This window comes from Sinocyclocheilus anshuiensis, unplaced genomic scaffold (assembly GCF_001515605.1).
Source record: "Sinocyclocheilus anshuiensis isolate Anshui unplaced genomic scaffold, SAMN03320099.WGS_v1.1 scaffold547, whole genome shotgun sequence".
Lineage (NCBI taxonomy): Eukaryota > Metazoa > Chordata > Actinopteri > Cypriniformes > Cyprinidae > Sinocyclocheilus > Sinocyclocheilus anshuiensis.
The window spans coordinates 42,669-53,361 of record NW_015549589.1 but is presented as its reverse complement, the minus strand read 5'-3'; the positions used below and the strand labels follow the sequence as shown (position 1 = coordinate 53,361).

The 10,693-nt window shown below is 37.8% G+C and overlaps 1 protein-coding gene across 3 annotated transcripts in view; it reads left to right on the top strand.

Moving 5' to 3' along the window:
* The window catches only part of LOC107658001 (oxysterol-binding protein-related protein 3-like), a 41,719-nt gene that overhangs the window by 23,010 nt on the left and 8,016 nt on the right, over nucleotides 1-10,693 (top strand). For all 3 annotated transcript variants that reach the window (XM_016446377.1, XM_016446376.1, XM_016446378.1), the window contains 3 exons: nucleotides 1,579-1,716; nucleotides 1,815-1,878; nucleotides 7,689-7,767. In XM_016446377.1, coding sequence (XP_016301863.1) covers nucleotides 1,579-1,716; nucleotides 1,815-1,878; nucleotides 7,689-7,767 — 281 coding nt within the window. The remainder of the gene's footprint in view (nucleotides 1-1,578; nucleotides 1,717-1,814; nucleotides 1,879-7,688; nucleotides 7,768-10,693) is intronic.

Here is a 10,693-nt window from a genome sequence, read left to right as displayed (position 1 = left end):
GATTCGCTTGCATAAGTGTTAAACAAAATGTTTTATGTCATTATTTTAAGAACTGATTGGAGCATTATATTATTGTTTTATGTAAAGGTGCATGCTAGGTTTGCCAGGTTGTCACAACAAAACCCGCCCAATTGCTACTCAAAACTAGCCCAATCGTGTTTCGAGGGTGGTCCCCCTTTCGCATTCGCATTCCAGTGCCTAAATATGACGTTATTGGGGTCGCTACAACCCACGACATCAAAAACAACCACGGACTTGGCAACACATATGGTAGCTCTCACTAAACTGCTCAAGTGCTCATCACAACAGGCTCGGCCAGCTGGCCAATCAGAGCAGAGTAGGGTTATGGAAGGGAGGGGTTTAAAGACATTTCGCTCGGAACTGAATCGAACAAACCGTTTCGAAATCATGGACCAATAAATGTATATTCTGGGAAAATTACAGTGTTTTCTGACCTTAGATGCATTTAAACCTGTTGTAGGGCACTCGAACACAATATTAGGGCACTTTAAAAAACCATATGACCTGCTCTTTAAATATGAAAACGTACTTACAGTCTGTGAGTCAGAACAGCCGGCATTGTAGTCTACTCTCCCAGCATCAGGAAACAGTCCTCCATAAAATGCGCTGCACACATCTGAATATTTGGGTTGAACTGTTCTGGAACAGTGTTGTAAATGCAACTTAACCACTGATTTCTAGTCATGTCCTCTTTTGAAAGGCCAAACAAACTATTTTCACTTTCGTAAAAGGAAACACACAGCGTCTTCACAACATGGCAGCGGTGGTGGCAGCAACAAAATTACGCCTTCTTTCTTTGCGTGAACATTTGTGCGGCATTATGCAAATCTTCCCACACTGTGACGTAGACATGTGGGGGCGTGTTTAAACGAGGCGTTTTAGGAGGGTGTGGACCAGTCTTAACTTTTATAAAGAATATCTCTTTGGGTTTGAGACTTTAGTCTTTGCAACTTTAGGGATCTTATCTATTCACGAACAGCTTGTAACACTCCAAAGAGAAAGGAAAACTTGAAATCGCATCATATGACCCCTTTAATGATGACTTGCTCGTAAAGCCAGACCCTTGCTACCACCTACTGGCATAACAATTTAACTGCACTGACTGGTGCTGATAGCTACTGCTGAAATATTATATAGTCAGTGGCATAAAATGATTGTAAAAGGACAATAATATTATTAATCATGATTATTTCTGAGACAGTATATCGCAGTGACAGGCCTATGCAGAGCGACTGGCCTGCAAAGCACCTGTAATGTACAGCTGCTATGCACCATAAGTTGCATGCGTGTAAAAGAACAATGACAGGTTTCACTTTAAAACACCTCATCCAAATTGTATAACTAAATTCTACTTAAATTGCAGCAACAAAAACAAAAACTATATTTTGAGTTTTTTTGTTTAAATCATGAAAATTATTGTATTTTTTTTTTTTTTGTATTTTAACTTTTGTCTTTGTTTCAGTTTATGAAGATAACCTTCAATAAGTGGAGTTGACTGCATGTGCAGCATTAGTCTGAGGTATTATTTGTAATTTGCCTTTTTCCCCTCTCTTTCAGGTTTATGTGGCTGTGTTCTCTATTTCAGGCTATGCCTGGGCCAGCTGGCGTAATCGTTACAAACCCTTTAACCCTGTTCTAGGGGAAACGTATGAGAATGTGCGGGAGGACCATGGTTTCCGTTATATCGCAGAGCAGGTATGAACACTTAATATATAGTACATACAATATGAAGGACTGTATTTGAAATAATTGCATTTTAACACGTTGTTTTTTTTTTTTTCTCCTCTTTCTAGGTCAGTCATCACCCACCTCTGTCTGCCTGCCATGCAGAGTCTGATAACTTCAGCTTTTGGCAAGGTAACAGTTCAAAATTTTATGAATTCTTCATGTGGGATGTTACGTTTAATATTAATTTCAAAACAGAGATACCCAATAAGCAGATATAATGGAACACTTTTTGATGCCAAGCAGTGTTGTGTCCTATGACTTTTGGTGTATTTTGAGTCTTTTGAACATCAGACACCCTCTTCCAGCCTAGTTAAAGCCGATCAGACCTCTGCCTCTATGCTAGCAGCAATTGTTTATGGAAAAAAACTGTTTGTCATCAGTTGTCAGAAGATGAAAGCGTTATCTTTGTTGTAGCATCCTTTCAGATTTAAGGGGATTTCCCACGACTGGCATCAGCGCTGTTCAGTGCATTGAATTGATGTCAATATCCGCTTCAGCATTACCCAGGTGATGCTTTGAGGGTGCTGATAGGTACTGCTGAAATATTATAGTCAGTGGCATAAAATGGACGTAAAATTACAATATTTTTGTTAATCACAATTACTTCTGAGGCAATATATCGCCGTGACAGGCCTATGCAGGGCGACTGACACGCAAAGACCCTGTTAAGTTTAAAATGGTTCTCAATTACCCCTTTCTCAAAACCATTTTATGTTTTTGGCTGTTATTAAAGACAACATTTGGCCAAGTATCCCAGAAATATCTTTATTTTCTGTGCAGTGTCAGAAGAGATGTGGTCAGTGTAAACGCACACAATTGCAATGGTTGCGCTCTAGTCATGCCTTGTTCACGCAGTGTGAAACCGCTCTTTAAGTCAGTGCTGCTCATGCTAAGCAGACACAACTATCTCTTTTAGTAGCTACTAACCTTTGTCTCTAGGTCAGCAATGGTGCAGAATGAAAAGTTGTAGATAAGAAATTTAGGCAGGATCCTTGGCAAAATCCTGTGCTGGTAAAGCTAGTATTGACTAATTAGGTTGGCTTTAGAAAGCCAACATACTGAAATGCTGTTTAAACATATTCTTCTTCCTCTGAGACTAAAATTTCTGACTCTAACTTGTCCTAGAGCTTTGAAGCTTCAACCACCGTCAGACTGTTCAGACTCGTGTTGCTGTATCTTTTTTTTAGCAACTAGCATAGTGTCTATCTGAAACATGCTGGCTGAGGTGTCCTGCTGAGCAAGATGGTGCCAGTGTGGTTGTTGGTCTGCCGTTGCTCATGTTCTTTGCTGTTCTTCTCATGTTCTGTATGTGCGTTTACACCAAGTGAATATAGCATATTTTCTTAGCGATAGATGCTATTTACACTAAGTGAAAATAGCAGTATTTTCTTAGCGATATGCTTTTTACACCAAGTGCAAATAGCTGTAGATTCCATTTACACTGATAAAATAGCAGGATTTTCTGCTATTTATACTACTAATTGGAAATTGTGGCAATTATCTGCACCTCAATAGTGTGGTAAATTATAAAACCATATGTAGTAATAACATATTGAGTGTAAATTATCATTTTAATTCAAATAAAAAAAATGTATTCCACCTTATTGGGACAAATAAAGCCCTCTCTACACCTACCCTAACCCTACCTTATACATTATTTTAAACTTTTCGATTATTTGCTTCATTTTTATTGAAAATAAATGCCTATCCGATGCGATATGAGATTTGAAAAGAGAGAAAAAAAAGTTTGGCAAAAGGCGGATTCGAACACTGGTCAAAACAATCGTGTCAAAACGTCTAAATCACTCACTTTACCATCTACGCCACTGGAGCTGTTGCTTGCCAATAGTCTTTTGTAGTGTTGACTATCCCAATCACATGTAGGTTACTGTTAATAGCTTCTGCCAACAAGGCACTCAGAAAATCAACACTGATATACGTCATCTGCTGGAGCTTTCAAAATTTACAAAGGCACACTCCTGCTATTTTTGGAGGCGAAGTCGTCAATGAGCTCATCATATGATAATTAAAACATGAATTAACGTTAATAAATGTTATTAACATCAACAGCCAAAAAAAGTTTCACAGGAATATGAACATACCTGAAAGGGATGCACGGGCTTCATCTTGGGATTTTTTACTTTTTCTTTTCTCGGCGCTGGACTGCTGATGTTTTGTTTCCGGCCATAGGCCTAGTTGTCCATCAATTATGATCATTTGCAAACGTGAGGTGAGGGTGGGTGTGGATGCGGGAATGTCACATCACGTGTGCTTAGCCTACTGACTACAAATGCATTTTTTATAATTCTGTATGTTAATATTTGTATTTATCTATATGCATATGTTAATAGTAATATAGAACAAAAGTGTTTTTTTGAGCATCTGGGATGGTGCCGCCCCTGGGAGTTGGTGCCCTACGCAAATTGTGTACTCTGCGTACAGGGAGCGGCGGTACTGTGTATGTGTTTGTGTTATCAATGTGTATATGTGCACAAGGAATCGGTACCTTGCTCTCCTATGATCGCCAAACCCTTCTTGATATTCAGTCCGCTGTCACTGAACTGTGTGCTCAATGTGTAGAGCAGTATTTCAACACCCGCTATTCTTCGCTGTTTCCTGAGGCCACCTGCCACAGCTGCTCATTCTATCGGTAAAGACGCCACAGAAAGCACGGAAAACGGGATGGCTTTTTGGTCAGGATCAGAAGATCCTTGCACGCGTCAGGGTTGTGCGACCTGCATGGACAACGCTTGGGGGGGGGGGAATTCTCTCTTCATCGCTATACTGTCTACTGCCCGTCCTACCAGATGAGGCTACAACTGGTTGCGCTATAGTGCGACCATGGATTATCAAAAGAGGTGCCAATCTACAAAATCTTCCATCGCTGGAATATGCGAAAACTTCAAATGGATTTGTGGAAGATCATACTCGTGTTGCCAAGTTGGCAATGGTAAACTCGAGACCTCTTCATAACAAAACTTTTATTTTAAATCCTTAAATCCTTGCTCTGGACTCTGGTAAATCTGCCATTTTAATTTTACTTGATCTTAGTTCTGCATTTGATTCAGTTGATCACACTACTCAGCTTAATCTTAAGTAAAGGTGATTATTGGAAGGTCCTCTCCTTTTGCACCACTCAAATATGGGGTACCGTAGGGGTCACTTTTGAGTCCTATTTTATTCTGTTTGTATATGCTCCCCTTGGGTTCTATCATGAGGAAATATAATATTTCGTATCATTGCTATGCTGACGATACTCAGATTTACATCCCCCTTAGTTCTGAGAACTCTTACTATGAACTCCTCAAATGTTTTACAGATATTAAATGCTGGACAGCAAGAAACTTTCTCCAATTAAATGAAAGCAAAACTGAGATTGTTGTTTTTGGGCCTTCTGGTGCTGTCTCTGTGAATTTTGAAAAACAGATAAGTGCAGTGGCGCAGAGCAGCTAAACCTAAAAAAAAAAAAACTTAAAACCTATGCTCTCATTTAAGGATTTGGAGATTATCCATGCATTCATTTCTTCCAGACTTAGACTATTGCAAAACCCTCTATATGGATCTCAATCTTCATTGTATCGCATACAGTTGGTTCAAAATGCAGCCGTGAGGTTGCTGACTGGCACTAGGAGAAGGGAAAGCATCTCCCCAGTCCTAGCATCTCTTCATTGGTTACCAATGCAGTATGGAATCCATGTTAAGATGTAATTATTTGTTTTTAAAGCATTAAATGGTGTAGCACCATCGTATCTGGCCGTTGGACAGTTACCAACAATCTTCTCGAACTTTCAGATCCTCTAATAAACAACTCCTGCATGTTCCCCACTCTCGTTTGAAGTTGAAAGGGGATCATGCTTTTTCTGTAGCTGGTCCTAGACTATGGAATAGCTTACCTCAGGACATTAGATCTGCCCCTTCCATTACGGTTTTTAAATCACGGCTGAAGACCTATTTGTATTCTCTGGTGTTTGGTTGAACTGTGTTTTGTGTACTGTAATGTGTACAATCTCTTTTATTGGTTATTTGTTGTTTTTGTAGTTTTCTTTTATTTTCTTACTCCTTGTTATTATTGGTTTTGTACAGCACTTTGGTATACACTAGTTGTTTTTAAATGTGCTATATAAATAAATTGACCTTGACCTTTAATCATGCTAGCAATGTGATAATACATAATGGCTGCATAGCAACACTCTAACAACCATCCAAAACAATTTAGCAACACCATGTGTGTGTCACTGAAAGCAGCGCATTAATATGGAACGGTGATTAAACTGACTTGGAACTACCTGTGCATTAAACGGTTTTAATTCACACCTGCCAGCCAATCAGACCATGGTATAATATTAGATAATTCATTAGAAAAAAAACAAAAAACAATAATTACTAAAATTGACCAATGAAATACAGCTTTTTTTTTTTAAATGTATTTATTTTTTTTAAAGTTGAATTAACATTATACATAATGTTCCCTTTTAATTTTACATTTGACTGAAATACGTTATTAAAGCTATTAAAGAAGCTGTTTCTCAGTCTGTGTGGTGAGGGCAGGGGGTCAAACAGTCTATGACACGGGTGGGTGGAAACATACAGCAATGTTTTTGGGTGCCTTCTACAGGCGTTCTACATACACAGTGTGTTTTCACATTTAGTTTGTTTTAAAAAAAACAATCCCAGTTGACAAACTCTAAGACATTACCCTTATTTCATGCACAGCAAATATATCTACCCTGGCCTACATAAGCTGGTGGAGAGATTCTCTCTCACTGGGAGAGCCACTGTTACATTATAACCCACAATGCTCTATTGTATCAAGACTATCTCTCTACCCAGATACATATTGCATAGGATGGTCTTGAAGACATGTTGCGACGCGTGTAATCTAATCGCAATGGTTTATAGCTCTCCTTACAGAGGCAGTCTGCTGAGAGGCCCATGGGTGGCTCCACTGATCTCTGATTCCCCGGTAACACTTTAGTATAGGGACCAATTCTTACTATTAACAAGTTGCTTAATAGCATGCCTTTTATCAACATTAATAACATGCTTATAAAGCACATATTCTGCATGACCATATTCTACATCCCTAATCCTACCCAATACCTACATTTAAAAACTACCGTACTATTTAGTGATGTCACGGTACCAAAATTTCAGTATTCGGTACCGATACCAGTGAAAATCCACGGTTCTCGGTACCAATTTCGGTACCAAAACAAAACACAAAAACATGCTAATTGAACAACATTTTTATTAATAACGTTAAACAAAAATTAAATGTACAAAACCAATGCCATTCTGGTACCGTAACGTTTTAATTTTTTTAGTACCGACTTGGTACCGAAATACCGGGTCTTTTGACAACACTAGTACTATTAATAAGCAGCAAATTAGGAGTTTGAGGCAAAAGTCATTTGTTGTTTTGTTAATGGTGAGAAGTGGACCTTAAAATAATGTGACCGATCCCCGTTGTCGAGTACTGCACACTGACCTTCCAGTGGTGCATTTGTTGCCACTAGCAAAAAAATAAAAAATTACACCACCAGTTCTTGCTTGGACAGTCATAGTTTGCTAACGGCTTGTTTTGTATGTGCTATAAATGCAGCATTTGGCTGGTCAATGTAGGGTTGGGCAATATGGGCAAAAATAAGGCTTTTAAAGCGGAAGTTAAATTCACTAAACTAAAAATTTAAGTAAATGAGAACAAAAGCACAGAGTTGTGTTAGGCTATTTTGATAACCCCATTACAGTCACTTTACAGTCAGTGCTATCATAAAAATAGACTTACTTGTAGGTTTAAAATTCTATGTCACATTCATTACCAAATGAAATCACACACCTCAAATATTTTTTTAATATAAATATATGCATTTATTTTATTCTGTTTGTTTGTTCATTCATTCATTCATTCATTCATTCATTCAGTCATTCTACATTTTCAGACCAAAGATGGAAGAATAAGTTCTGGGGGAAGTCAGTGGAAATCGTTTCATCTGGAATGGTTAATGTCACTCTGCCAAAGTGAGTATGGTTCAACTGAGCTCTCTACACAGTTGAGAATCAAATCATTTTATTTAACTTAAAACTTAAAATAGTCAGTTATTGAGAGATGTTAAAAGTGTCTTTGGATATTCATTTTCATTCAGTTTTGAGTTTTATATCCAGATGTGGCCATTTAAAATGCACATTGAAGGGAAAGGATCACACATGGTCACACAGTAGCAAACAGAGCCTCCAGGAATTAGTGTTGTCAAAAGTACCAACATAAAAGTACTTGCTTGTCAACAGTAAGAAGCGATGATCATTGAAGCCAATCACATTCGTATCTGTTGAGCGCGTGAACACAATGACCAATCAGCAGTGTTTAAGAATCACTGTTAATCTTAATAAATGCGTAATTAAGTTTAATAATTGTGAAATAATTGCAATGCTCTGGCAAACCGCTATAGAGCTGGTGTCGCTTTAGAGGTAGAACTGGTGAATGCTGTTTACAGGTTTCATAGAAAGGGAATGATGTGCGCCAAATGAGTCGCTGTAAAATACTTGAATGGTTGCTGAAGAAATAACTCAACACATGAGCCAACGCAAATGCAATGACATGAAATAAAACATGTTTTAAAGAAGAGTGGCTTGATTAAGTGTTGGAAACAGCAGATGATGGGCACAGAATGGTAATAAAACAGGTGTAGTGTGCAAACTCTACTGCATGGGGATGTTTAGATAACTATAGGCTATAAGAATTCTAACAAGACAAACTGAAGAGCCCATAATCTAAAAGCAGTGTGTGAAGCATTATATTAAATTTAATGTAATTAAATGCACATTTAGTTTAATTTAAAGGGGTCATGAATTGAGATGTTTTGACATGTAAGAAGTCATTGTACTATAAAAACATGTAAGTTTCAGAGTTTGCACTTAGTTATGATGAAAACATTTGTGAAAGTGCAAAACTCGAGTTGCAAAAAGACGAGATCACTGCATTCATGCGCTCAGTCTCATCGGCTACAATGCTCATCGCTGCAACCTTTCATGCGACAGGAGTAGATCTAAATAAATGCTATAATCAACACTCCCCATGATTATTCATCTCAATAGCCGTAATAGTAAAAACTTCAAAAGTTTTTGAGAACGTTCCACATGTAATACAAAGCAAAGATTTATGTATTACATGTAAAACATATGCAAAGATATCAGCCAATCATAGCAATGGGTGTTTCCACTGAAGTCTAAAAGCAGACCAACAGAGCGTTCAAATCAAGAGGACTAAAATCAGGGTAGAAAATGTCCTTTTATTTCTAAATGATGAAAATTTTTTATGCAAAATGCAGTTCAGGACCTCTTTAAAATAAAACATGTATAAATATCCCATCTTGCTGGGAAAGACTGTTTAGGCTAATAGAACAAATTGACAAAAAATTGCCCAAGTTCATATTCGTGTTTTCTCTGTCCTTACAGACAAGCAATATGCATTCCATATGATGTGAGCTAAATAACAACATAAAGACACTGCATTTTTTGCAAGTGCAGATGAAGTGATGCTGTAAAATGCTAAATGTTTTCATCATCATCATCAAGTTTTAATCCTAGACCTCTTCATTAGTCTTTTTTTGCAGAAACATTGGCCAATAAATGACTTGTCACGTTTTACAGTAGTTACACTGAAAAAATGCTTTTGTTTTCTACCCATACGCAGGGCTGAGCCTGTTGTCATTTGGGTTATGTTTTTTTAGAGATGGGTAGTTTTATTAGGTTTTATTTGTTCCTGTATGAAAATGCACATTGTAAAATCTGGAAACCAGTTAATATCCTGTTAATTCCATTCCAATCATATTGCATGAACTCTGAGAAGATAAAAAAAACGGTAACACTTTATTTTAGGGTCTCTTAACTAGTTGCTTATTAGCATGCATATTACTAGAATATTAGCCATTTATTGGTACTAATTAAGCACATATTAAAGGAATACTCCACCTCAAAATGAAAATTTTGTCATTAATCACTTAACCCCATGTCGTTCCAAACCCGTAAAAGCTTCGTTCGTCTTCGGAACACAATTTAAGATATTTTGGATGAAAACCGGGAGGCTTATGACTGTCCCATTGACTGCCAAGTAAATTACACTGTCGAGGTCCAGAAAAGTATGAAAGACATCATAAAAATAGTCCATCTGCCATCAGTGGTTCAACCGTAACGTTATGAAGTGACGAGAATACTTTTTGTATGCGAAGAAAACAAAAATAACGACTTTATTCAACAATTTGTCTCCTCTGTGTCTCTCCGCATCACTGTAGCGCCATTTTGGAGAATATCCACTGAACGCAAACTGCATACACTCTTCTGTGTCAGCCGCAACACAAGGATACGTTTTCTACGTGTATTTACGCTTTGATTTGAATGAAAACGGCACATCCGTGCAGCGCACGGCTGACACAGAAGAGCGTACGCTGCTTGAGTTAAATTAAGCCGTTTTGTTTCCAAATTTTTGTTTCCTTATTTAAATCTGTTGTCTTTAACTAATGTAAAGTTGCGTCTTTGGGACATGTAATGCATTGCATGAGTTTGTCTCTATTTCTCAACACCAAGCTTAAAATGCATATCAGTCATTTATGTAACTCATCTCATTTGTGCATTATTGGATATGATAAAGTAGATCAATTAAAGCAAATCGAGTTATTTTACCTGTAAACGCCGTTGTTGACTCGTCTTTTCTCTAGATGCAGAGCCGTAACATGGTCTTGCTCTCAATTCTCAAAAAGCACACAAGATGGCGCCATGTATCGGTGGATCCGATATTACAAACTTGATATCCGATAATGGAAAAAGACTTAAATATCAGGAACACTGATTTTCGGTTGATCTCTACTTTAGACTCCACCGTGTGGAGATTGTGTGATGCACAACAAATGTGCCTGCTGCAGAGTGATCCATGATCACATCTGACTAATTG